This window comes from Podarcis tiliguerta (genome assembly GCF_965153285.1).
Source record: "Podarcis tiliguerta genome assembly, chromosome: 2".
NCBI classification, from domain to species: domain Eukaryota; kingdom Metazoa; phylum Chordata; class Lepidosauria; order Squamata; family Lacertidae; genus Podarcis; species Podarcis tiliguerta.
Genome location: NC_139535.1, coordinates 111,657,780 through 111,685,753, shown reverse-complemented (window position 1 = coordinate 111,685,753; position 27,974 = coordinate 111,657,780). Strand labels below are relative to the sequence as shown.

Here is a 27,974-nt window from a genome sequence, read left to right as displayed (position 1 = left end):
GCAGAATCCAAATTACTTGTGTGCACAGAATTTTATTTTTTAAAGTAGAAAACAGCCATGAATAAACTGAGTAGGCAAACTTTGAAGTATTACGTAGATGCTGGAATCAAGCAACAGCAGTGGACAGGTAAATCACCTTCTTGCTATGCTGTGGAAAGGATTAGTCAGTCAATGCAGGGAACTTGAATGAGTCAGCAGCAAGTATGGACAACCTAACCCTCCTCTGAAGATGTTGGGCTTCGACTCCTCTAATGGTCAGAGTGTGAGTCCAGGAAGATCTGTTTGGAGCAAAGGGATGGGGAAGGTGGGTTCTCAAAGGTAGTTGGCATTGACCTAGGAGCGGCAGGACCAAGAACGTGGAGTCACTATCCCCCAGAAGGTCCTCTGAAAGGCAGAAAACAACAACAAACATCAGTAAGGGCCAGAATCAGAAAAGGAAAGGACTTCGACAAGACAAAAAGGTATACACGAAGGCATTCCTTTCACTGGTGGTTAGATCTAGGGCAATATGGTGGCAATTTAAGCTAGTGCACGGAGTCACACTTTAAAAGCCCATTTCATTCTATTATGAGCATTATGGCATAATATAATGAAATGGGCTCTAGCCCAGGAACACTTACGTACATCGTAATAAATTTGGAAGGGAGTTTCCAGGCAGGGTTTTAGTACTGAAAGCAGGTCATTGAGCTATCTCAAGGTTTGACCACATGTGAAATAGCCTATATTGTTTACTTTGACTCAAAGGGTTTCCCCAGGGGCTCGGGTAGAGAAGGTTTAATTGGAACAGAACGGGGGGGGGGGGGGAGAGTTACAGTATTTCTCCTGGGAAGAGTGCAGTGGTACCTCGGGTTACAGACGCTTCAGGTTACATACGGTTCAGGTTACAGACTCCGCTAACCCAGAAATAGTACCTCGGGTTAAGAACGTTGCTTCAGGATGAGAACAGAAATCGTGCTCCGGCAGCACAGTGGCAGTGGGAGGCCCCATTAGCTAAAGTGGTGCTTCAGGTTAAGAACAGTTTCAGGTTAAGAACGGACCTCCGGAACGAATTAAGTACTTAACCCAAGGTACCACTGTAAATCCAAATTGACTGGGTGTGAATGGAGGCCAGCATTTTTATGGCAACAACAGTGTGTGGACACCGCAAAAAAAGATGCAGGAGGAGCACCAATCCCACAAGAAACACCTGCCTGCAAGCACACTTATTATTCAAGATGCTACAAGATTGTATGTGGATTTTGCCATTTACTGATGTGCTTGGAAACCATGTTATTGATAATATGGCAGAACTGCACAGGATTGTGGAGCCTTTATGTGTGCTAATCAGGCTCGGGGACTTTTGATCCCTGATAGCAGGGCTGGCCCTGCTGTGAGGCAGCTGCCTCAGGCAGCAGATGGGGAGGTACAGGAAGTGGACAGAACTGGGAGTTCTTCAGGCAGCAAAATGCCTTTGGCTGTGCCTTCTGCAAGTTGGCACATGGGAGGAACTGAGGGCTTGTTCTACACCCACAAGCCAGTCTGCATGCTCACCTCTTTGAGTGGGCAGTGGATTTGAGCATACCACTCTTGGCAGTACAGGCAGACCTGGATTCCTTGGCCCACATACAGGAATGTCCACATGATGACGTTCCAAACGGGGCTTGTTCTCTTATCATTGAGGATGAAGTTAAAGATCACTGCGAAGAAGACCAGGAGAAAAGGTTAGTTGGGCACAGTCCAGACCACACTGGACCAAAGGTATTTCTCACCTGCCAGTTTCTGGGAACCTCTGCGACAGAGCAGCGCCCTGGTCCATAGTGACATAGGAATGTGAAGCAGATTATTGGTCCATTTAGCTCCATACTACCAACACTGATTGGCAGCAGCTCTCCAGGGTTTCAGATGGGGCATTCCCTGGAGATGCTGGGAACTGAAGCTGGGACTTTTTGCAGGCATAGCAGATGCTCCAAACCACTGAACTATGGCCTTTATCCCACCCTTCATTCCTAGAACTTGGAGGAATATCAGTTCCCACTTCATTCAGAATTGAAACTAATTTGGGAACAGAGCATATTATTCTAGCTTGCAGGCATTCAGATGTGTCATCATATATAAATAACAAGCTCTGATGTTGAGTTATGGCAGCTTTGCAACCCAAACGGCTCCTGAGAAGCACGAGGGAGGTATCAGCAGGCTCAGGGGAAGACCAAAGTTTGAAGAAGCAGGAAAAAATATTTTTTTGGGGGGAAGCTTTGGGGTTATCTCCCCCTGCTAAACACCAGCCCAATGAGGACAGCACTGAGCATGCTCAGTGGCTGCAAACATTGTGTGTCTTGTAGGTGGATGTGAAAAACCTGGGAAGGAAGGGGAATGGAATGGAGTGTCCTGGAAAAAGTGCATGGCATCACTGACTGCAACTCTGAACAGGAGCACTCCAGGTTGCACTATCCTTAGTTCAATAGTGAACTTGAATGCTTGAGCGCATTGTCACATTTGGAAGTGAAACGGGGCCACCCAAAATGTATGGCCATGGTTTCGAAATACAAACTTCTGCATACAGTGGTACCTCGGGTTATATACGCTTCAGGTTACATACGCTTCAGGTTACAGACTCCACTAACCCAGAAATATGGGACGCAGGTGGCGCTGTGGGTTAAACCACAGAGCCTAGGACTTGCCGATCAGAAGGTCGGCGGTTCAAATCCCCGCGACGGGGTGAGCTCCCGTTGCTCGGTCCCTGCTCCTGCCAACCTAGCAGTTCAAAAGCACATCAGAGTGCAAGCAGATAAATAGGTACCCCTCTAGCGGGAAGGTAAACGGCGTTTCCGTGCGCTGCTCTGGTTCGCCAGAAGTGGCTTAGTCATGCTGGCCACATGACCCGGAAGCTGTACGCCGGCTCCCTCGGCCAATAAAGCGAGATGAGCGCCGCAACCCCAGAGTCAGTCATGACTGGACCTAATGGTCAGGGGTCCCTTTACCTTAACCCAGAAATAGTGCTTCAGGTTAAGAACTTTGCTTCAGGATGGGAACAGAAATCATGCGCGGCAGCAGCAGGAGGCCCCATTAGCTAAAGTGGTGCTTCAGGTTAAGAACAGTTTCAGGTTAAGTATGGACCTCCGGAACAAATTAAGTACTTAACCCGAGGTACCACTGTACACTGGAGGTCCAATGAGTAAGTGAAAATGAAAAGCAATGTTTTTTAACCATCTGAAACTGCCTGGAGAGGGACCTGGAGTGTGAGCAGGGGGTGGGAGGGCGAAATAACAGCCTATGGGATGAATCCTGGAGGGGAAGACTGGTGCATGTAATGTGTGCATGAGGTTAAAAAGCTCCCTTGCACCAAACGGGGCCGTTTAAGAACGTAAGAAAACAATGTCTTTTCTCTTTCGTACTGCAAGAGTTTGACGGTGCTCAAGTCTGGGGTGGTGTGGTTTCTGCTCAGATGGATTTCTGAGGCAGTACTGACCTCCAAAGAAGGCAAAGAGGGTGAACATGACAGGGTAGAAGAAGCCAAAGCACACCGTGAAGACGTATTCGTGGACGACTGCTGAGACGATGAAGGCAAACAGCATTGCCCCAACCCGGGCCCTTCCTCCGAGGAGCTGGAAGGAGCAAAGTGCACAGGTCAGTTGCAGGTTTTGTACATGAAACAGCCCATGTTGTGTTTACTCTCTAGTGAAAAATGAAGAACGGAAACAGCTTGCCAGGTGGGGTGGAGCCACCACACTTAACTTCCTGACAGGTGTGCTGTTGTTGCTTACTGGGAGAGGAGTGAGGCAGCAGGGAAGTTGTTGTGGTGCAAATGCATCAGCAGGAATGGCAGATGGGCGTTTGCACCGCCTCGCCCCTCCACTTCTCCCTCCTGGTAAGCAACGGAGACACACCTGGTGGGAAGCTAGCATGCCACGTCTGCCCCTTTTGGCAAACTGCTCCAGGTGAGGAAAGACACAGAGCAGTTACAGCAAGTACTTTACCCTTACTTACACTTTGGAAGTACCGTATTTTTTGCTCTATAAGACTCACTTTTTCTTTCCTAAAAAGTAAGGGGAAATGTGTGTGCGTCTTATGGAGCAAGTGCAGGCTGCGCAGCTATCCCAGGAGCCAGAACAGCAAGAGGGATTGCTGCTTTCACTGCACAGCGATCCCTCTTGCTGTTCTGGCTTCTGAGATTCAGAATATTTTTTTACTTGTTTTCCTCCTCCAAAAACTAGGTGCATCTTGTGGTCTGGTGCATCTTATAGAGCGAAAAATACTGTAGTTCCCTCCCAGAAGTTATTTTATGGGGGCAAGGAGTAGCATCCACTAACTTGCAAAACCCCCGTCCACAAAGGTGCATCTGGAACCTTCATTTTGTAGTTTTCTTTGTATGCAAAAGATCCTGGTCTTGGGCATGTGCGGTAAAAAAAGACGTATCAGGCAAACACCCTCCCTATTGTCCTTTGGGCACCTGTTTCTTGTTTCATAATTTTTTATTAAAGTTTTCACAATACGATAAAATTATATCTAGAACAAATGAATTCAGAAAGAAAGAAAGAAAGGACAAAAGAGAGGAAGGCAAAGGAAGAAAAAATTATTCTAATTGTTATGTACTGAGTTGAATAGGATCCAATTTGCAGCAATCTGATTGGTTCTAGAACAATAGGATCCAGAATGCAGCAGTCTGATTGGTCCGCAGGAGCCACCCAATCCAGCTCCAGGTGGAAGTGAATCCGCAACCTGATTGGCCTACAGGAGAATCCCGGAATTAGCCAATCACGTCGGGCCCACTGTGTAAACAATGTATATAAAGCAGACATTTCGGGGGAACTTCCATTCCTCCTCACTACTATGAGCTGAATAAAGAGCATGAAATCCACTCTCGACTCCGAGTGTATTTCACTAATTATACCCTAATCTTCAATCCACATTCAAATAAGTGAGTGTTTCTAGCTCCCACTTGGGAAGTTTTCCCTTTCCTCAGTCTCTCAGTCTCACACCCTGAAAACACCCCCTGGTTCATTGGGCACCTGTTGAAGACATTCACCCCCCAACAAACCTTTTTTTTTTTTTTTAAGCGGAGAGTGACCTTGCAGGTGACACTTGTGCAGTAATATGGAGGAAGCATCACAGAATAACTAATAATGTGAACCGATGTGTGGATGGCCCACTATAAATCCACCACTAATGCACTCTTACTGCACCCACGGCATGTTGCCGGGGGGGGGGGGGGAGCAGCCTGGCAGAGGGGTTGTTAAGTTGTGGGTGAACATATCAGGCGACACAGCGATTCTTCAGACAGCTCTTGTTTATTCACAGGCCAGAACAGAACTGAACTGAAGGGTTCAGCCAACCTGCTCATATAGAGCTCAACTACAAAACAACAGTAACAACTTTCTGTAACTATCCAATCCCTGAACGTCACTTTCAATTCCTTATTTGCATATGCGGACCTGAGTGAAAACTATCTACAGTATCCCCCTGCTGGCCCAGGGTGAGAACTTCAGTACATAACAGGGGTCCTTTAGGGAGATCCTGGAGAATGAAGCCTGTATAGTTTGGGGCAGTAAAGAAAGCCCTGGGGTGGAAGAGGGGCAAAGAAACAGCGGATTGAGCTCCCAAGCCCAAAGGAAGCGAACAGTGCAACACACTTGTTTCCTGCCCCAAAAGCCTTACCTACCCACACAAGTTCTTGATAAATGTAGTAGTAGAGCCAGTCATGTACAACCACATTCCACGTCCGGTAATATGTAGAGAATGATGTGGAATTCCACCAGTCCTAGGACAGAAAGAGGGAGGTGCAGTCTTGAATCTGGATAGCTATGTGTGCCACACTGTGCATCATCGCCCACCGAAAGATTTTGGGCCACACATGTTCAGGCAGCCTGCAGGACAGAAGGTGCTCCCTGGCCAGTGTGCCCAGTACCTTTGACAAATGCTTATCTTTGCCTGCTCTATCAGAGTTGATTCTGTGCCGCGGTCAGCCATAAGACCTAAGTTGGATACTGGCACTGAATGTGACTGTACATGAAATAGTAATAGAAAAAAGAGTGCACCTGAGCATGTACAGCAGGCCTAGGAAATCCCGCCGTTGGCTATGCTTGCCAGGTGTTATGTACTGAGTTAAATAGGATCCAAAATGCAGCAGTCTGATTGGTCCTAGAACAATAGGATTCAGAATGCAGCAGTCTGATTGGTCCTAGAACAATGCAGCAGTCTGATTGGTCCGCAGGAGCCACCCAATCCAGCTCCAGGTGGAAATGAATCCACAACCTGATTGGCCTACAGGAGAATCCCAGAATTAGCCAATCCTGTGCAGCCCATTGTGTAAATAATGTATACAAAGCAGATATTTTGGGGGAACATTCATTCCTCCTCACCACAATGAGCTGAATAAAGAGCATGAAATCCACTCTCGACTCCAGGGTTGATGGGAGTTGTCGTTTAGCAACACCTAGAGGAACAAAGATCCCTGTGCCTGCTGCACAGAATGCAGTTTGCCACCGTCTAGCAACCACAGCCTGTCTCCACATTTTGGGGGGGCTACAGACAAGGGCTTCTGTGGCTGCTGGTCACTTCTTTGTGTCCCCCTACCCATTCTATGCTGCAGTGCCTCAGCAGCAACTCCCTGTACAGATGCCCTCTTGCAAAACCATATCCTGGCATTTCTGCTCCAGACTGCCTCTCCTCACATTTCTCTGCTAGCACCACTGCCACAGATGGCAGTCTTTGATGCCGTGAGAATCCAACTTTTGCCCTCAACAAAACGGCTGTTTGGAATGGATTATTCAAAACTGTTTTGCAGCCAGAATGCTAGTTGTGCTGTGTCAGTTGATAAGTAGTTCAGGTATAATTGGCAGCTCGATTTTTCAGAAGCTAAACAAGCCTGTTCAGTGTGATGTCGCTACTAGTGACTGAGCACATGACTTTGCCGTGCGCTGCTCTGGTTCACCAGAAGCAGCTTAGTCATGCTGGCCACATGACCTGGAAGCTGTCTGCGGACAAACACCGGCTCCCTCGGCCAGTAAAGCGAGATGAGCGCCGCGACCCCAGAGTCGTCCGCAACTGGACCTAATGGTCAGGGGTAGCTCTACCTTTACCTTGCCTTTAATTTCAACGCCTTAGGCAGTCTCTGCCATTGCATGTGTAGCTACTTTGGCTTTTTGTTTGCTTGTAACCAGGGCTTTTTTCCCTAGCCGGAACTCAGTTCCCGTATGTCTCAGGCGGATGCCATTGCCATTATAAGAAGAAAAAGAGTTTGGATTTGATATCCCGCCTTTCACTCCCTTTAAGGAGTCTCAAAGCGGCTAACATTCTCCTTTCCCTTCCTCCCCCACAACAAACACTCTGTGAGGTGAGTGGGGCTGAGAGACTTCAGAGAAGTGTGACTGGCCCAAGGTCACCCAGCAGCTGCATGTGGAGGAGCGGAGACGCGAACCCGGTTCCCCAGATTACGAGACTACCGCTCTTAACCACTACACCACACTGGAAGGAACAAGGAAGGAGTTCGTGGTGAGTTCCGGCACCTCTTTTTCTAGAAAAACAGCACTGCTTGTAACTATGAAGGCAAAATTTGAAAGCTGACATTCCCAGGAAGCCAAATGACCCACCATGTGTGTCTGATGGGATGGAATATAAGCAGTCCAACCTCCTTCCTGCCCTTCCCCTGCCAATCACCTTGTAGAACATCCGGTCAGCAAAGCGCAGCATCTCAGCAAAGGCATTCAGCCAGCAGTGCAGGAAAGCAAAAAATGCCAAGAGCAGCAGAAAGGTCCCTGTGAGGAGAGACATATGGAGGAGGAAATGAGTGTACAGATGGGCGGGGGGGGGGGGGGACAAGAATCATGCAAGGGATGTGTAAGATTGCAGTACAATCACTACATGTTTAGGCTGCATTGGATCAGTTTTGACCACAACGGAGTATATGAAGCACTTGCAATTTTAATCTTTGCCTCTTCAGTAGGGGCATGACCTACCATTATTAGAGACAGTGTTGTGTAGCGGTTATAGTGATGAACTAGGGTTCAAATGCCCACTAAGCCATGAAGCTCACTGGGTGACCTTGGGCCGGCCATAGCTTCTCAGCCTAACCTACCTCACAGGGTTGTTGTGGGGATTAAATAAGAAGAGGGAGGACCATATGGGCCACTTTGAGCTCCTTGGAATCTAAAAGCATGAATAATAAATAATAAATCCATACAGCGAAGGAGAAGAGGAACTCAGCATGGCAATTGTTCCACCAGCACAAGCACTTCAGCTTGCAAGCTAGAACAATCCATTCAATCTTCACCCTGTGTGCAGTTCTGGGGGTTCTCTTGACCAGCAGTTCTGGCTTGCCCCCATGGCTGTGGGTGCCAGGGCTGTGCGCCTTCACCGGGGCAGGGCATGTGTGTGTGACATCATCATGCCCCCCTGGCGTGCTGATGTTACTGACACACATAAACCTCTGACTACTGGAAGTTAGGAACAAACAGGAGAAGGGCATTACATTTTTCCATCTTCGCCAAGCTAAGCAGTTGGATCCTTACCTCTCTCGCCCTGACCTAGCCACTGTGATCCACGCGACGGTCACCTCCAGACTGGATTATTGTAACTCGCTATACGTGGGGCTGCCCTTGAGACTGACCCAGAAACTCCAGCGGGTGCAGAATGCCGCGGCGAGACTCCTTACAGGGTCCTCGCTGCAAGATCACATTCATCCGGTGCTATACCAGCTGCACTGGCTCCCGGTGGAGTACAGGATCAGGTTTAAGGTGCTGGTTTTAACCTTTAAAGCCCTATACAGCCTAGGACCCTCGTACCTACGGGACCGCCTCTCCTGGTATGCCCCACAGAGAAATTTACGGTCTGCAAATAAAAACATCCTGAAGATCCCAGGCCACAGAGAGGTTAGGCTGGCCTCAACTAGAGCCAGGGCTTTCTCGGCCACGACTCCAATCTGGTGGAACGCTCTGTCACAAGAGACTAGGGCCCTGCAGGACCTGACATCTTTCCGCAGGGCCTGCAAGACAGAGCTTTTCCACCAGGCCTTTGGTCAGGGCGCAGCCTGACCCCCCTCCTCTGGCAATCTGCACAGAATTTTGCTTAATGGTTGCCATCAATTAGATTTTAATTAATTTTATAATGAATGTTGGATTATTTTGATTGTTGTTAGCCGCCCTGAGCCCAGCTTTGGCTGGGGAGGGCGGGATATAAATAAAAAATTATTATTATTTTTTATTATTATTACTGGTCACTCTCGGAATGTGACAATGGAGAAGGGAGAAGGCTGAGGCAATGTGGGTGGTTAATGAGAGGGATTAAGAGGCGTCAGCGGGGGAGGGGGGGATAATGAAGACGATCCCACGATCCCACAGGTCACCAGGTTTCCCACCCAACAGCAACTCAAGATGACTTCACTGCTTCCCACCATTTTGTTTTCTGGCGGACCTCCATCCCCCATGCAAACCAGAGCTGCTGCTCTGCTCACCTACCTGGTAACGTTGCGTTGAAGATGGAGAGCACCAGGGTTTTGGTGCTAAAGGGCTGCTTGCTCATGTTGTTGAAGACTGGGATGCAGAGGCGCTCCAGGATGAAGTACCCGTAAAACAAGCACCCAAGAACCTGCAGAACAGAAAGGGGAAAGTTCCGTCCCACTGCAGTGGGTGTGTCTTAGGCTCAGAGCTGGTGTCAACATCTCCTTCAGGACTTGCTCTAAGTGGCTGGATCTCCTTGCCATTTTAATTTCCCACAATGCTCCCAACATAGCACTGCCCTGAGGCATTGTGGGACATTAAATTGGCAGCCTTCAGCCATCCAGCTTGGAGTGTTGCTGCTGCCTGTGCCACCACTGCTAGGTAAGCCCATGTGGGGCCACCCACGAAAGGGACCTGTTACCCAGGATTCCTGAAACTTGGAACCATTCATCTTAGGTTCATGGGGCTATCCCGTGACCCTAAGAACCCTCTTCATCCACAGAGAGGCCAGATGTAATGACCAGCCAATGAAATTATTGTTTTGCGTCTCTCACCTTAGCAAAGTTATTGATGACGTACCTCCAGCGCACATAAGGTGTCCTACAAGGAAAAGAGAAGGCACTGTGTGGAGGTTTCCTCCTTACAGGAGTACCGTCCCCTCTCTTTGGGAAGAATGATGGATATACTACTCCCCAAGACAGGTGTGGGAAGCACCATGGAATCTGAGGGGGGAGTGGTGTCATCACTGAGCGACCATAGCCTTCTAGCATGAAGCTCTCCTCCTGATCGGATGGAATTAAATTTTAAAAGCCCTAATAAAGACCACACCAGAAAACCTATACTAGAATGGATTGCATTAGGATTTCTGTACTTTAAAGGGAAGTCTAACAAGAGCAGATACTGGACTTACAGCGATATCAGATCACACCCCTGTAACAGCCAAGGAACAACTACATTTTAATAACCCCGAAGCCCCAATTTGCTGCTTCAACTCAGCACTTCTTAAGGACTCGCTAACAACAGAAAGAACAGGAAAAAGATACGAAGGAATTCTTTGAAAACTGTAACCAGCAACAGCACACTTCTGCTTTACTTTGGGATACTTTAAAAGCATCATGGATTCTGAAGCTCTGCCAGTTTTCCGCCCTTTCTGACCCAGGGTGTCCTTGTACCGGAATTAGAGGCCCTGGAAGCCTTTAAAGAGTGAAATAGGAGGATGGAGAGAAGAGGACTCGCCTTGGGTAGCTCTCTCTGTAGATCAAAGTGGGGCAGAAGAGGAAATACAGGTATGTTGAGAATTCAGGTGGGCGCCCTTTTCCTGGAAAGGAAAGAGAGAGAGGAGCAGCTGAGGGCACTGTGAAACAAAGAGGTGTGGGGTTGTATTGTACAATGAGAAAAGGGATAACTTAGTAGAACTTGCTCTGGCATGGTACACTAAGCACAGATCCTTCCATTTTCTGCAATGCCATTTTAGCATAAAATACCCAGGGCTTTGAGGGACGCAGGTGGCGCTGTGGGTCAAACCACAGAGCCTAGGACTTGCCGATCAGAAGATTGGCAGTTCGAATCCCCGTGACGGGGTGAGCTCCCGTTGCTCGGTCCCTGCTCCTGCCAACCTAGCAGTTCGAAAGCACGTCAAAGTGCAAGTAGATAAATAGGTACCGCTCTGGCAGGAAGGTAAACGGCATTTTCGTGCGCTGCTCTGGTTCGCCAGAAGCGGCTTAGTCATGCTGGCCACATGACCCGGAAGCTGCACACCGGCTCCCTCGGCCAATAAAGCGAGATGAGCGCTGCAACCCCAGAGTCGGTCATGACTGGATCTAATGGTCAGGGGTCCCGTTACCTTTACTTACCCAGGGCTTTGTGTATACTGTGAAGGATGTAACTGTAGAATCTTTGAACTGAGTGCAAAAAGCAAAGTTTCTAGCTCTCATGATCACAAAGATATGCTTTGAAGTGTGAGGTCAATGCCAATTATTCAGAGAAATTGCTGAATAAGATAGCCTATGCAATGATCGGGGGGGGGGGGTGGATAGGGGAGATTATGCACTCAATGGTGGAAACAGAGAGCTCTTGTTTAGCTTTGCACTGAGCAGGGATTTCGTTTGCTTTGCAGTAGCAGGCAGAGCGAGGTATTTGTAGTAACACCCTCTGGCATTTGACTCTTCTGGTCCTGAAGTCCCACCACTCTTGATGGAAGGGCTGGCATAGATGTCACCACCCCGCAATCAAACTCACCATCCTGGGACACAGCGCAGAGGATAGGAGGCACAGATTCTCGCAGGAACGCATGGCTCTTCATGAGGAGCCGGATCTAAGCAGGTGGGGGAAGCAAGCACTGAAACAGGGGGAACAATTGAGTAGGTGCTGGGTGTGTGGCTGCCTTGAATGGGGGACTGTGGCAGGACCCAGAATGGCAGCCTTCTCTTGCTGCCCCGGTAGCTTGCCAGAGGAGGGAACCACCACCAAGATAGCCAGAGCGTGGCACTACAGCTTACCAACTTACTGCCCCTTGACCCAGAGGGCCAATAAAGTTGTGCTGATGCTACAAAACTCCTTGCCGTGGCCTGGATCTTCATTCTGAGCAGCTTATTGGACCGGCACAGACTGAGCTGCCCTTGGATGACTGGCCCCCAGTCACCACTTGGCTAGGTATCATCTTGACCACTTGCTAACTTTCCATCTCAATTGCCTGCTTTGCTTGCCTCCAGGCTGCTGACCACACCGCCTTCCCACAACATAGGAAGCTGCCCCTTATGCAGAGTCAGACCGCTTGACCATCTAGCTCTCAGAACTGTCCACACTGACTGAGGTCCCGCCCAGAATTGAACTTGAGGCCAACTGCAAAATATCAGGTTGCTTAGAAAGGCTTTTAATAAATAAGAAATGTGCCGCTGCGGTTATGTGTTACTGATAATGGTGATAGCAGCAAAAAAGAAATTGCTGCCACTCAAAATCAGCTGCCTGAGGCGATTACCTCTGCCTAATAGGAGGGCCGGCCCCAGCAGATGCGTATGCCTTTAAACCAAGAGCGAGATTGTTCCATGGCCAGAGGTCAGATGTGTGGCACACCTCCAGCCCATATATAGAAATATACATCTGTACCACTGCAGGTGTTTATATTCTTCACTGCCTGTTCACATGCCTGGAACCTCTGCTTTGGGCATGTGGGTGTACCATTTCAACCCCAATGACACTGTTTGGTTTTCCCTAAGCAATGGAGGCTGATATACTAAGGTGAATGGGGCAGTGTCCTGCCAACTTCAGTCCACCTTTAGCCTGCCTCCATCTGCCTCCCTTCTTAATCTCCACCCCCATTGTTCTGCCCGGACCCTGAGGTCCAGCACCGAGGGCCTTCTGGTGGTTCCCTCATTGCAAGAAGCAAAGCTACAGGGAACCAGGCAGAGGGCCTTCTCGGTAGTGGCACCCGCCCTGTGGAACACCCTCCCATCAGATGTCAAAGAGAAAAATAACTACCTGACATTCAGAAGACATCTGAAGGCAGCCCTGTTCAGGGAAGTTTTTAATGTATGACATATTAGTGTATTTTTGGTCTTTGTGGAAGCCGCCCAGAGTGGCTGGGGAAACCCAGCCAGATGGGTGGGGTACAAATAATAAATTATTTGTTATTATTATTATTACTTGCAACCAGTCCAGGAGGCGGCACAGCCAGTGGCAACTTTCTGCTCCTAAACCTCACTGCGCTTGGAGAATCCAGCCGGGAAGATAATGGGGATCAAAACTAGCTTTACTGGGCTCTGTTTGTCATTGGCTCTCAGGCTCCAGTTACTGTTGGTCTCCTTGCCTTCAGACCTACCAGTACCAATGGGGAAAAAGCCACCACCACCCTTAACCTCCCCCCTACAATACACCCCTCTCTCCTTTGAATTAGCCTGATGCGCCACCCGCTCCACCCACCAGAATGCTTGGGAGTTTATGTCCCTTGGTGAGGACGATGTCACAGTACTGCACCTGCTCCAGGATGACAATGAAACGAGAGGCAGGCCCCAGGTTGTAGCTGACTACAGTGTGGATGGGATAGAAGCCCAGGGCAACAGCATGGCAGAGCAGCAGTGCCACAACCACAGCCGCCGTGAAGAGTTTGGGGAACCGGACAGTCCTTAAGCAGCTAGTCCAGATCTGCAGGGCCTTGTAGGGGACCACTAGGGTGTAGAGGAACATGCAGAGCCAGGCAAAGAGTGCCACGTGCAGCTTTCCGAAAGCAAAGATGAAGAGCTTGAAGTCCAGGACAAGGCTGTGAAAGATGGAAAGGCAGCCACTGAGGACACAGCAACCAACATTGGGAGTCATTCAAGCGGGTAAGCGACAACAGGTTCCAATTAAAGAGGGGGGACTGTGAGTTGGGTCTCAAGCCAGGGGCATTGGAAATCACAGCACACAAACCTTTCCATTGGACAGGGGTGGGGAACGTTTTCCAGCCTGAGGGCCGCCTTTCCCTTTTGGGCAACTTTTCAGGGGCCACCTGCCAGTAGCAGGCGAGTCAAAAGTGAGCAGAGCAGCAAGCCCAGATGTTTACCTCTGTTCAGTGGGATAGTTTTTGCACACACATGCACACACCCGTCTCTGTCCTCCCTCCAGATGGATGGATGGCCATCTTTCGTGGATGGTTTAGCTGAGATGGCTGCATTGCAGGGGGTTGGATGACCCTTGGTTATTCCCAGTGTGCAAGAGGCATTGTCACAGTTCAAGGACAAATTCCAGCCAGGCAGAAACACCCAGCGAGGGCAAAAAGCAGGGCACGGCTCAGAAAGTGTGGGAAGAGCTCCATGGACCTGATACAGAGACCGGGAGGGTTGCATTTTGCTGGAAGTCCTCCTCCCTGCCCTCCACTGTTCTACCATGCAAGTCTCCCTATGTTGCCCCGCCTGTCCCCAGCCCCATTGCTGAACCATACCGTCCTTCATCAATGAAATCCACAACAACGGTGCTGACAGCGAAGACGCAGAGCATGGCCACGAACATGTGGTAGATGGTGCGGAAGTGCTCTACATCCAGCAGCTCACTGCAAAAGAAAAGGGGAACCGGTTTGCCAAAGCATGAGCTCTAAAGCAGTGGTGGTGGTGGGTTAATGGAATGCATGCATATGCAGCCAGGGGCTGAAGTAGTATGATAGGGATCCTACTTCTTTCCTAGCAGGTGCCTCTTGTTTTCAGAAAAAGGACTTTGCCCCAGAGGTATCTAACATGACCTGGGCATGTAGTGTTCTGCATTCAATGTGGAGAACCCATAGCTCTCCAGATGTTGCTCCCATCAGCCCCAGCCATGATGGCCAATAGTCAGGAGTGATGGGAGTTGCAGTTCATCAGTGTCATGGACTGGTTGGACACAGAGGAACGGTGTGGCAGGCACCAGGTGGGGACCCACCAAAAGAAGAAGGCTCAAGAGATAGCTCAAGAGATCCTCAAGAGATAGCTCCTCAAGAGATAGCTCAGTCAGTAGAGCAAGAGACTCTTAATCTCAGGGTCATGGGTTTGAGCCCCACATTGGGAGAAAGATTCCTGCATTTCAGGGGGTTGGACTAGATGACCCTTGTGGTCCTTTCCAACTTTACAGTTCTATGATTCTAAGGGCTCAGAGGCTGTGCAGTTGTGGAGGGACAATGATGAGTGGTCAGAGGGAGAAGACTGGGAAGAGTTGGTGTCGGAATTTGAAGAGGTAACAGGACTTGGTGAGCTAAGTCTCTCTGTGGCGGAGAGAAATCCAGAATCGGAAGCCGAAGCCGGCGAGTGGGAGGAGGGAGGCTGTGAGGCAGAGGTGAATCAGGCCGGTGAAGAGTCATGGGAGTCACCCCTTCCTGCTGCAACAAGCTCCCCTCTTCTCCAACTCCCAGAACTAGAAGAGGGCTGAAGAGGGTGGAGCAGCAGCAGATTGCACACAGGCACAGTCTCTGATTGCTTGGGGAAAGCCCTGGCAGGGAGGGGACTTAGATAGCTGTGGGGAGGCGGGGATTGTCAGTCTCGGCAACTTGATGAGCTGCTGTGCTCATTTGGCCTGACACTCAGGCGCGTCTGTGAAGACTGTGCTTTTTGCTAATTAAGACTTCGCTCCAACTTTGAACGGTGTGATCTACTGCCAGTTCACTCTTTGACTATCAGCATCTAGAAGGCCACACATTTGCCATGCCTGCTTTGCCTCATATTATTGAGTCACCAATAGCTCATCCAAGGACTTACTGGGAAGTTACATATATGGCAGAAGAGGGCCTCCCTCTTAGTAGTCCTCTTTTTATTTCAAGAGCAAGCAAGAAAGCAGGACATACTTACTCAAGCAACGACTGCCGTTCAACAAACACTTTCTGCTTCTCCTGCTGTGAGCTTTTCTCCCTGTAAGGTTCCAAGGCAGGCAATGGTTAGCATGATCTCTTAGACCTCACTTGTTTCTGGGCAAGGAATTGGGAGCAGCAGAAAAAGAACATTACTTAATTGCTGCAGGGGGTGGCGCTGTGGCGGGATGCAGGTGGTGCTGTGGGTTAAACCACAGAGCCTAGGACTTGCCGATCAGAAGGTCGGCGGTTCGAATTCCCATGATGGGGTGAGCTCCCGTTGCTCAGTCCCTGCTCCTGCCAACGTCGAAGTGCAAGTAGATAAATAGGTACCGCTCTGGCGGGAAGGTAAACGGCGTTTCCGTGCGCTGCTCTGGTTCACCAGAAGCGGCTTAGTCATGCTGGCCACATGACCCAGAAGCTGCACGCCAGCTCCCTCGGCCAATAAAGCGAGATGAGCGCCGCAACCTCAGAGTCAGCCACGACTGGACCTAATGGCCAGGCGTCTCTTTACCTTTACCACCCCCCCACCTCTCTCCCTCATCTTATATGCATTAGCAACTGATGTTAAAATTGGGGTTTGGCTTTTGCTGCCCAGCTCCCTTGGGATTCTGAGTCCCCTAAGTCCCTGATCGGTCAGAGAAGAATGGATGGAGGAAGGATCCAGTGGAAAACAAGACAGATATTTATATTGCTGTTGCTGCAGAGTTCCTCCCCTCCTTCCAAGGAAGGAAAGACCCTGAACAAAAGTGTGCAGCAACCTTTAAAGACTTTTGACATTGCCAAACCCCCTTAGCCAAAGACCACCACCCGCAATCATCATACATACATCATAGGAGGCAGTCTACAGCAGAAATCCTGTCTGCCAGGATACCTGATAATGTCTGCTGATTGTGTTACCTGGGCAGCCTGGCCATTATTTTGTAATGTACTTTAGTTCCTGAATCCAGGTCACAGGCTCACCCTATTCATACACAAGTACGCCCTTAAGACAGGATTTGTAAGCGAAAAGACAATGGGAAGGCTTTTCCCATTTGCCTCCCTTACTGCAGAGGAATATTTGAGGTCATTGGGGGAGTTAAACTAGCTTCAGGATTGCTCTCCCGCACATATGTGTGCGTTTATGAATATTTATTCTGTATTTGAGACCTTAGAATTCATATAACACAACCATCCAACTTGCCTGCCATAGACAAAGGCTGCGTACACATTGCTGGCTCAAAAAGCAGCCAGGTTGTTCATGTTCTCAATTCGGATCGAAAGTGGTTTGAGGGAGAACACATCAAAAATGCAGTGTTTCATAAGAAATGGCATGACAGACAGAGGTCGTGGCTAATGTCATATATGTACACAGTATCCCAAACCAGCAGTGGGAGTGCATATGGGAGAGTATTCTACACAGTCAAATAAGCTGGGCAGGTGGGCCTACTCTAGTTGCCATTTGGCCCTTCCTCTCCTTTTCAAACTGATCTTTATTAGAGTAGCTGTGTAACTTTAAGAATTTGTTGCTGGAATTTGCTAGTTTTCTTCTTTCTTCCCCATCCCCTTTTCCTTTTATGTTGTGCCTTACATATTATATGCCTGATGTCAGGAACATCACGATGCTGTTTTAAAACACTCAGTACACATTTTCAGTGCTTTAAAATGTTTAGGGAAGCTTTTAATGTTTGGTGCATTACTGTATTTTAATGTTGTGTTGGAAGCCGCCAGATGGGCGGGATATAAATATATTATTATTATTATTATTATTATTATTATTATTATTATTATTATTATTATATCTCTTAGGAGCAACTTGAAATCCTGGGGCTATCTTTCCATCCATTTAGTTTGCAGTTTACCAGTTCCTGAGATTAGATAATAGCATTTCATTATCTCATTCACCTTCACAACAACTTGGTGTTCAGGCACCTTCCACTTTGTCACCTTTCAAGGAGTGGCATATGACCTTTTTTGTTTTGTTTTAGCTACTCATTTGAATGAAGGTTGAATTGTTTGTAGCCGCTTTGTTTTCCCCTGACGTTATTGTGGGTTTCAGCTGCTGAGTGTTTCCAGAGGACTTGCTGGGTGAGCATTCAACGCTGATTTGTTTTAAGGGAGATTAGATGATATTGTTAACCAGTGCATTTCCCCATTATCGCTAAAAAAAGTCTGATCTTTTCATGGAAGCGGGTTTATTAAATGATACCTCCCAATCAACTGTGAGTGCAGAACCTGAATTTGCCAAATACGTGTTTGAATCTCGCCTGAAAATAGCGGAAGTCTGAAAGCGCCCCTGGTTTGCTTAGACTTTGCACCTGTATTTGCTTGTTGTTGGGAAAGCAGAGGTCGAAGTGGAGCTGGCTGTTAAAAAGCCTGGTTACCTGTTTGCTTGCTTTGCTAAGCCTTTCCTCAAACGAGGGGGAAAGGAGTATGCTGCTTCTTCCAATGCTTTGTCCAGCAGCTTGCTGAGCTGAGTGTGGACCTGTTCCAGGAGCTCTGACTTCATCGCCTGCCAAGAAAACACCAGGAGATTAGCCATCTCCCTTTGCCCACCCTCGCCCTGGAGCTTCCCAGAATGCACAGACGTAAAAGACAAGTTCTTCTCACGCCACCCTCCACTCTCCCCTTAATTGGGGTCCTACTACCTAGGAAAAGGGACGCAGGTGGCCCTGTGGTCTAAACCACTGAGTCTAGGACTTGCCGATTGGAAGGTCAGCGGTTCGAATCCCCGCAACGGGGTGAGTTCCCGTTGCTCAGTCCCAGCTCCTGCCAACCTAGCAGTTCGAAAGCACGCCAAAAAGTGCAAGTAGATAAATAGGTACTGCTCCGGCAGGAAGGCAAATGTGCTGCTCTGGTTTCGGTGTTCCGTTGCGCCAGAAGCGGCTCAGTCATGCTGGCCACATGACCTGGAAAAACTGTCTGCAGACAAACGCTGGCTCCCTCGGCCTGTAAAGCGAGATGAGCGCCGCAACCCCAGAGTCGTCCGTGACTGGACTTAACTGTCAGGGGTCCTTTACCTTTTTACCACCTAGGAAAGACCCACCCTACAACCCCAGGGCTTTTTCCTCATCCCCTTCTCTGTTATCCTCTGGGAGTTTTCGCCTTCTTTCAGGTGGTGATAAGTCCTGCTTGACAGAGGATGGTCCTTTGTTTGAAGAAGTACTCTGTATGAAGTCCTGTCCAAACCTTGTCCAAACGGCCGCAGGAAGGGAGAGCAAGGAGCAGGCTCCTGAATTTGCTTGTTAACAGTTAGCATCACCCAGACAGCAGAATGACCAAGTACGCAGGTCACCTGCTCGCACTCTTGCTCACTGCTTTTAAATGCAATTAATTTAAATTTAAATTATGGACTTATGTTGAGGAGGACTGGGTGATACCTGGTTTTCAACACTGCAATACAGTCGTACCTTGGTTGATGAACACCTTGTGACTCGAATGTTTTGGATCCTGAACGCCGCAAACCTGGAAGTGAGTGTTCCAGTTCACGAACGTTCTTTGGAACCCAAACGTCCAACGCGGCTTCCAATTGGCTACAGGAGCTTCCTGCAGCCAGTCGGAAGCTGCGCCTTGGTTTCCAAACGTTTTGGAAGTCAAACGGATGTCCGGAATGGATTCTGTTCGACTTCCAAGGTACGACTGTATATCACCAGCTAAAAATCATGATATACCGATATATCACGATGTCTGAAATAAGAATGGAGCTATGTAGAGGCATTGGCTGGCTTCACAGTATTCCCCACATTGTGATTTTTGCATAGTACACCCACACCCACACACCCCATTAATTGCAATATATTGCCAGGTCAAAAAATATGAAACCAATATTATGATATGGATGTAAACGACAACGCCAGCTCTTGGGAAAGCTTTGAGGGCCCGACCACCATTGAATTCCCGCAAGTTAGTTACTGAATGACACTCTGGCTCTGAGCGACATCCTAATGGTTGGTTCATGGCCTTACAGCAGAGGTGAGAAACCTATGGCCCTCCAGATGTTACTGTGCTTCAGTTCCCATCAGCATCAGCCGGCATGGTCAACAGGTAAGGGAAGTTTGAGATTACAGTCTACTGGAGAGCCACAGTTTCCCCGTCCCTGGCCTTACCTGACTGACTGCTCTCCTCCCCATGCAAAAGGGCTAGAAGATTATCTGCCTCACCCAGGGCCCTTTCCACCCCAGGCAATGCTTCTGAAAGCAACTGTTGTTACCTCCATGTGTCTCTTCCACTGGATATGAGCAGTGATGATGTCCAGGTGTTTGGTGTCCCCTAGATAATTAGAGACGGCAAGAGAAGATGCTCAGGATGGTTGTGGTCCGATGGACACTTGATAGCTCACTGCTGGAATCATAGTCAGGTAGAATCATAGAATCATAGAGTTGGAAAAGACCACAAGGGCCATCGAGTCCAACCCCCTGCCAAGCAGGAAACACCATCAGAGCACTCCTGACATATGGTTGTCAAGCCTCTGCTTAAAGACCTCCAAAGAAGGAGACTCCACCACACTCCTTGGCAGCAAATTCCACTGTCAAACAGCTCTTACTGTCAGGAAGTTCTTCCTAATGTTTAGGTGGAATCTTCTTTCTTGTAGTTTGGATCCATTGCTCCGTGTCCGCTTCTCTGGAGCAGCAGAAAACAACCTTTCTCCCTCCTCTATCTATGTGACATCCTTTTATATATTTGAACATGGCTATCATATCACCCCTTAACCTCCTCTTCTCCAGGCTAAACATGCCCAGCTCCCTTAGCCGTTCCTCATAAGGCATCGTTTCCAGGCCTTTGACCATTTTGGTTGCCCTCCTCTGGACACGTTCCAGTTTGTCAGGTACCTCCCTCCCACTGCAGGGTTTGCATGTGGCCAAAGTTAGATTGGTTACTGTAGTAGAATTCAGCAATAGAGCCAAGGAATGCTTGATAACACAGGTGGTAAAGTTGTGGGGTGGTGAGAATCAGACTATTTCTAATAGCTGGCAATTCCAATTTCTTTTCAGAGCTGTGAAAGGATTAATGGCTAACAGCAGGGTCCTATGAATGTCTATGCAGAAGTAGCCCCACTGAGTGCAATGGAACTTACTTCTAGGTAAGTGTGCATAGAACTGCAACATAATTTGTTTTTGTTTAACTTACTGAGAGAAGCAGCTGTACTTGTTTGTGGGGTGTTAACATACCCAGTTATCTTCTTGACATTTCCCCCATTTTCAGATAATGGAAGAGGGCAGCTTGCTTTGGTTAACACCTCTAACAAATGCCACGATTCAGCGTATAAAACCAGCAAGGAAAATGTGCTTGTCTCAAAAGACCACCAAAAAGGAAGAGCTAGGCTGCATTCATTAAATACATCATCTCATTTTATTACACGACTAAAATTCAGTGTTGAAAGTATGAAAAGTTGGAATAGTCAAAGATGTGCCTTTAACCTGTTAACAATTAAAATTGGTCTAGTAAAATTGGACCAAATATAGTCAAATATATCAAGTTGTAGCCGATGTAAGAAAAAGGCAAGAAACTATATGTTAATATGAAACTTTTAGTAACACTACCAATGATGGGAACGTAATATTTATTGACATGGTTATGGAAGGAAGACAACTTTGAAGTTCAGTGTAATATTAATAGTTGTGTTCCTAGTGGGAAATTCACAAAACTTTTTTTTTTTAAGGGGGGGGGGGGGTTAGACGATCTTACACCAAGCATTTTCATGTCACTTTCCTTATTGTAAAAAGTCGAATTTGGGGGGTGGCTTGGGGAAGATCAGGTCTGTTGTTCAAGCGTGCCAAATCAACGGTTATTGCAGAACCAAAATTTGCGTCTCCCACCCCAAAATGGTAACTGACTGGAAGCACCCCCTGTTTCTGGACAATACCTAGCAAACTGTTCACCCATTTCCATAGCTCAGCCAGCCTGCCACTGCTGAACTCTCTATGCCTTCCTCCCAATGCCACCACTTCCTTAATGAACAGCAGGTGACAGCAGACTATCCTTGCTAACCAACCCATGTCACTCTCCAGGCCTGAGCGGACCTCTCAGCACTACCACTCTTATGGGATGCTCTGCCTTCCTTCCACCACAGTTTCTGAGTTTAAAAAAAGGGGGCACATGTAAAGTAAGGGAGGTTGCTTTGAGTCAGCGGCTGCAACAAAAGCCATCTGCTCAAAAGCCCAGCCCTTAGCTTTTCCTATGGGTCCCCATGCAATCCCAGTCATTTTCAGCAAAGCTTTCTTAGCATTCCTTTGCAGCATCATGCCCCAGGACTTTCCCTGAAACACTATTTTTCTAGAAAAAGAGGTGCTGGAACCCACAAGAACACCTCCCTCTTTATCTTAGAATGGCAATGGTGCCCACTTGAGAGGTTATTGTGAGTTCCCCCTGGGGAAAACAAAAGCCCTGCTCCTCACCATTTGGTACTTGTTGTGGGGCTTCTTCTTCCTTTTGGGCCTTCTCCTGGGATCTCCTTCGCCTCAGGTTTTCGGTGCCCAACTCCCTAGGCTCCATGTTAGGACTGAATTTTGAGCCCCAATGGTTCGATTTCAATTCCGCAGTCCGGCCAGCCGGTCAGATGACTCACTGGCGGGAGGGGAGTAAAGTCCTCATCTGAAATTGCAAATCATTAGTGCAGTGATAAGATAAAGCCTTATCAGGCTTGAAGCACTTGGTATCACACAGCTAGACCTCTGCACTCAGACTGAGAGTTGGTGGGTTCTTAAGAGAGACATGTTTCCGTGGCTTCTGATATCGAAGGTGCTCTTTCACCCACGCACCCCAAATTAAACTAAAGATTTTTAAAATTAAATTAAGAGGTACATTTAGGTCAGGTTCACACCATAAATTAAACGCACAGTCGACACACATTTAAAGCATGTTGATCTGCTGCCCTTATTCTTTGGAGCTGGGGGAAATTTTAGAATGTACAAGTATGTGTATTGTTCATTTACAGCATTAATTATACCACCCCACCCCCTCTTTAGCTTAAAGGGCTCTCAGAGCAGCATACAAAATTGAGTTCTACGACAATCACTATCCTCGAGTTCACGATCTAAAAAGACATGGCACATGAGGAAAAAGGAATGGGGAGGGAGGAGGGAAAAGCAAGCACAAGCAGAAATTCTTAAAGTTACAGCTGATGTGTCAGGGGCGGTTCTGGCCATTTTGCCCTTGCTAAAGAGCAGTCTTTACCATAAAGTCCTTCTGCAAATTACAGCAAAGTAGAAATGCAATATTAAAATCAGTTAGAAGCATCCTCAGCGTATGGGAGAAGCTATACAGTGGTACCTCGGGTTACATACGCTTCAGGTTACATACGCTTCAGGTTATACCCTCCGCTAACCCAGAAATAGTACCTCAGGTTAAGAACTTTGCTTCAGGATGAGAACAGAAATCGTGCTCCGGCGGCGTGCCGGCAGCGGGAGGCCCCATTAGCTAAAGTGGTGCTTCAGGTTAAGAACAGTTTCAGGTTAAGAACGGACCTCCGAAACGAATTAAGTACTTAACCCGAGGTACCACTGTACAATTATGAAGCTAAAAGGCAAAGCAGGAAGGTTTTGATTTGTTCCGAGTTCACAACCAGCCTAGCAAAATCAAGCTGCCTTCTGAGCTTTTGACCACTAGGTGGCAATAAAACCACAATATAGTCAAAATATTATTTCTTTTGTGGATCAAGGATTTCTATATAGAAAGGTACCTTTTATACTTTGGGACACGGATTCATATGAACTGAGGGTTGCACAGAGCTGCATAAGCTTAGTTCAACTGGAAAAGTTTGTTTTTTTCTTTATGAAGAGTGAGGTACAAATACGTATGTAAGTGTTTGGCTTGTGAGTCTCAACTCACTACTGAAATACTGGTGATAAGGGGTGACTGACTGCAGCAGAGGAGCTCATGTTTTCTGTACCAATCTACAGAGGAGAATGTGTTGCCACAGTCCAGAGCTTGGGCTCCAGAAAGCCAGCCCATACTTTTAGCTGTTCAGTTATGTTTAAATGTATTTCACTGTGGATAGACAACAACTGGTTTATGCAGTTATCTTAAGGGATGTATGACAACAGGGATGGGGAGTCTGTGTCCCCTCCAGATTTGTTGGGCTATTGACCATTGGCATGTTGGCTGGGGGCTGATGGGAGTTGGAGTCCTACTACATCTGGAGGAGCAGAGGTTTCTTGCTGGTTGCACATGCTGACAGCGAAGACCGTTTTCTCTCTTTCCGCCATCCCGTCTTCCGCATTCTGCCCCTGCTATCTTAATCAAAGCACTCCCATTATAGATGTTGGGGGCGTGGGTGGCGCTGTGGGTTAAACCACAGAGCCTAGGACTTGCTCATCAGAAGGTCGGCGGTTTGAATCCCCGCGACGGGGTGAGCTCCCGTTGCTCGGTCCTTGCTCCTGCCAGCCTAGCAGTTCGAAAGCACGTCAAAGTGCAAGTAGATAAATAGGTACCGCTCTGGCGGGAAGGTAAACGGCATTTCCGTGCGCTGCTCTGGTTCGCCAGAAGCGGCTTAGTCATGCTGGCCACATGACCCGAAAGCTGTATAGCCAATAGAGCGAGATGAGCGCCGCAACCCCAGAGTCGGTCATGACTGGACCTAATGGTCAGGGGTCCCTTCACCTTTATTGATGTTAGCTGTTTTTATACAGGCAATGGTTGATGATCAATTAAATAGATAAGAATTTGCTACCCTTTCATGACAACCCCAGAACAGCATCCTGACACTTGCTGCGTAATGGTAGGACTTTTTAAAACTACCCCATGGCTGTTTGCCATCACACCTAAGCTGCATTCACACCATAGATCTAAAGCACATTGAAAGCGCATGACTCTCCCCACAGGTCTCTTAAGTCCACAGAGTGAAGTTGTGCCTATTCCTCTGTGTCTTTTGCTGCTATTTCCTGGTTCTTTGTTTACGGAAGTCTGTGGATTCTTCTGTGTTAAAAGCTAGCTCATATCTATAATAGTGCAGTTTGCGTTGGTATCCAAATATATAATGTTATGTCATGTTTTCAGTCAAACATTTTCCTGTCTTCGGTGGATGTGTGTGTGTCATTCTTTGAATATAACTTTGAAAAAATCCTCAGGCTTAGACATTGTTTTATAATAAACAGCACTGCTTGCGAATGGGGGAGGAAATTAATTATCAGAGTACAGTATGACTGGGGAGACTAAGATTTGAATCCCCACTAAACCATGAAGCTCACTGGCTGACCAGGGGTCAGTCTCTCTCTCTCTCTCTCTGCCTAACCTACCTCACAGGGTTGTTGTGCGCATGCAATGGGAATGGAGAACCATGTAGGCCATCTTGAGTTCTTTGGAGGAATGCTAGGATAGAAGTGGGATTAATAATAGCAATAATGCAAAATTCAGTCTTTGATACATGTACGTAAGTAGAATTCTCTGTGCTCTTGGAGGAAGAGGGGTTTTGTCTTTGTTCCTGCTTTTAAAAAGTTCATTCATTTCAATAAGTCTACTCTGCTTATGATTAACAATGCATGTCACTCTGGGTTGTATTCAGTGTAGTGCAGAGTAGAGCTTTGTGCAAGTGGATCAACATCCACTTGTGCAATGAGACTTCCCCCCTCTCCAACCCACCTTGGTACTCAAACAACTTGGAACCCAAACACTGCAAACCTGGAAGTAAGTGTTCCGGTTTGCGAACTTTTTTCGGAAGCCGAACATGCTCCGTTTTGAGTGTTACGCTACTGATTTGAGTGCCACACTTCCATTTTGAGTGTTACGCTGAGGTCTATCTGTTTTTGTTATTTATTTTGCATTTTTGTGGCTCTTTTTGTTTTGTTTTTGTGACTGTGTGGAACCCAGTTCAGCTACTGATTGATTGATTGTGTGACTGCAGTACAATGTTTATTGTTTTCATTTTTATGGATCAATGGTCTCATTAGATAGTAAAATTCATGTTAAATTGCTGTTTTAGGGTTGTTTTTAAAAGTCTGGAATGGATTAATCCATTTTGCATTACTTTCTATGGGAAAGTGGTTTTGGACCACTTTGGTTTTGGAATGGACTTCCGGAACGGATTAAGTTTGAGAACCAAGGTACCACTGTATTTAGTCGAATACTGCCCCCTAGTATTTTATTTTATCAGAGGGTTTTGTAAATAATAGTTTCGGAAAGTTGACCAACTATGCATTGTCACTCCAAAGGTATTACAAAACTAATGAAAAGTCTGACATAAATTGTGTTGTATCAAATGTTTTTGTTTTCTGCACTCATATTTTGATGCATACTCATGATTTTTCCAAAAGAAAATAAACATGGTGTAGTGATGACCATTCTAAAATAAAATAGTGTTTATTACTCTGGTGAATTTTTACACTTTATTTCCTTGTGTCAACAGTTCTTGTAATTCTAGGTCCCATATATTTTTCAACTGCAGAAACACTGGGAACTATTGATTCTTTCTGTATCCATGCAGTAAATGTCCTAGGAGCCATCAGTAGTAATTTATAGTGATTTTCTTATAGTCCCACTCAGAATAGCCTCTGGGTAGTATATCATTAACTTATAGAGTAGATTCATTGAAATCCATGGACTTAAATCCATTTATTTCAGTACAGTAGATCTACTTTAAGTGGCACTGGCTATCACCCTCTTCTTCAAATGTAATATGTAAGTAGTTGTGTAGTAATTACATTTAATATATCATGCCAGAAAAATGAAAGTTTAGGGTAATCCAACCTTATGTCTACTCCCATATAAGCATGCCAGTAGTTAAGATCAACAACTGAGGTGTTCCTGCCCTTACAGGATATCAGATGGGCAGGATCAAATGCTGAGGCCTTTTCAGTGGTGGCACCAAGACTGTGGAATCCCCTCATCTTGCCACTGAGAATTTTTAACATCCATTTAAGTGTTTTGACATTCATTAAAAAGACATCTTGCTTCAGCAAACTTTTGGCTCTTGAGTTTTTCTCACTTATTGTTCCTGGCTTTTAAATTTGTTGGTTCCAATTTGATTTCAAGCTGCTACTGACTTGAACTGTTCTTTTTTTTTATGATGATTTTTACTTCTCTTTTAACTTTTAACTGTTTTTAATTCTGTTAAGCGGCGTAATTAAAAAACACACAGCACACAAATCAGATAAAATTGAAGTGTAAATACGTACTTTTAAAACGACATTTCCCCCACTGGGAGCCTTAGCCTTGATGAGTAATTCTTTTCTGTTGCCAAGGGGCAGTTCTCCATCTGGCAATTAGCTTAAAACATGTGTCTCAAGTTGAAAACAGCAGCCATTCTCTCAAAACAAAATTCTAACACTTATCATCTAATTTAACACTTCATTTCTTCTCTCACTGAGAAAAGTTATCCATCTCTTTTTGCCTTAATTCCCATTAAGATCATGTATATTCTAGATATATTTCCCTTCAATTGATACTTTCCCAAAAGTTGGTGGTGATTCAAATGTCATTGAGGAGCTCAAACCATTGTTTCAGAATTTAAATAAGAGAAGATGCCAAAGATCAAAAATTGAAGAAGAGGGAAAGGATTTGTTGAACCAACTAATTTGAACTAGAATACAAAAAAAGCAAGGTGCGAGGAAGTCGAGGAAATAAGGAAATGAAAGATATAGATATAAAATTTGGATGTGTATTTAAATGTTTTTGTTTTCTTTATGTTGTATTGTTGTATTGTATTATTGTTGATGTATTGTTTGTTGAATCTATGTATTGTTTTTCTTTATTGTCTTTCTTTTTATAATTATAAAATATTCAATAAATATTATTCAAAAAAAAAAAGAAGATGCCAAAGATCATTTATAGTGGTGGGGATGAATAGTCGTAATCCCCCAACCAGCAATGTCATCTTGAAATCTGTCTTTGTACCTAATCAATTTTACCTCATAAAGCACATTCCCACCCCCCAAAGAATCATGGGAGCTGTCGTTCCCCCCCTCACACAGCTACAGTTCCCAGCATGTTAACCAACAGCAGTTCCCACAATTTTGGGTGGGAAAATGTACCTTATAAAGTGTGTCAGAGAGAACGAGGCCTAATTATAACATCACTGAATGGACATTGATGAAGCATGTGACAGACCTGCCAGGGCTGGCTCTGCCATGTGGCAAGGTGAGGCAACTGCCTCAGGCGGTAGATGCTGAGGGACAATGAGTAGACAGAGCTTGCAGGGCGGGAACACGCAGCCTAAGCTCGGTTGCTGCCCTCAGGTGCCAGAAGTTGACAGTGCCGCCGTCAGATTTATTTATTTAGTTTTATTTAGATTCATGCAGGTTACGACAGAAAGGCAAGTTAAATACAAAATAGGTTAGTACTAAATAGGTTAGTGAGTTTCCACACAAAGA

At 46.7% G+C, this 27,974-nt stretch overlaps 1 protein-coding gene across 1 annotated transcript; it reads right to left on the bottom strand.

The window, feature by feature from the left end:
* Positions 1–12: 12 nt before the first annotated feature.
* SOAT2 (sterol O-acyltransferase 2) lies at positions 13–27,754 on the bottom strand. Its single transcript, XM_083427635.1, has 17 exons — positions 27,636–27,754; positions 24,906–24,978; positions 22,068–22,263; positions 19,883–19,941; positions 18,057–18,184; positions 15,695–15,754; positions 14,326–14,433; positions 13,383–13,665; positions 11,649–11,724; positions 10,647–10,728; positions 9,965–10,010; positions 9,429–9,558; positions 7,633–7,730; positions 5,636–5,734; positions 3,446–3,581; positions 1,531–1,676; positions 13–384 (listed from the first exon to the last, which is right to left on the bottom strand). The coding sequence occupies exons 3-17, from the start codon at positions 22,162–22,164 to the stop codon at positions 334–336; spliced, it is 1,599 nt and encodes a 532-aa protein (XP_083283761.1). The 5' UTR covers positions 22,165–22,263; positions 24,906–24,978; positions 27,636–27,754; the 3' UTR covers positions 13–333.
* Positions 27,755–27,974: the final 220 nt, after the last annotated feature.

What these genes read in the sequence shown, in the direction of transcription:
- SOAT2 (XM_083427635.1), bottom strand. Translation starts at nt 22,164, where the DNA reads ATGGAGCCTAGGGAGTTGGGCACCGAAAACCTGAGGCGAAGGAGATCC. An exon ending in AGTGGAAGAGACACATGGAG is followed by an intron (nt 18,185 to 19,882) that starts GTAACAACAGTT and finishes TTTTCTTGGCAG; the next exon opens with GCGATGAAGTCAGAGCTCCT. An exon ending in CCTCTTTGCCTTCTTTGGAG is followed by an intron (nt 1,677 to 3,445) that starts GTCAGTACTGCC and finishes TCTTCTTCGCAG; the next exon opens with TGATCTTTAACTTCATCCTC.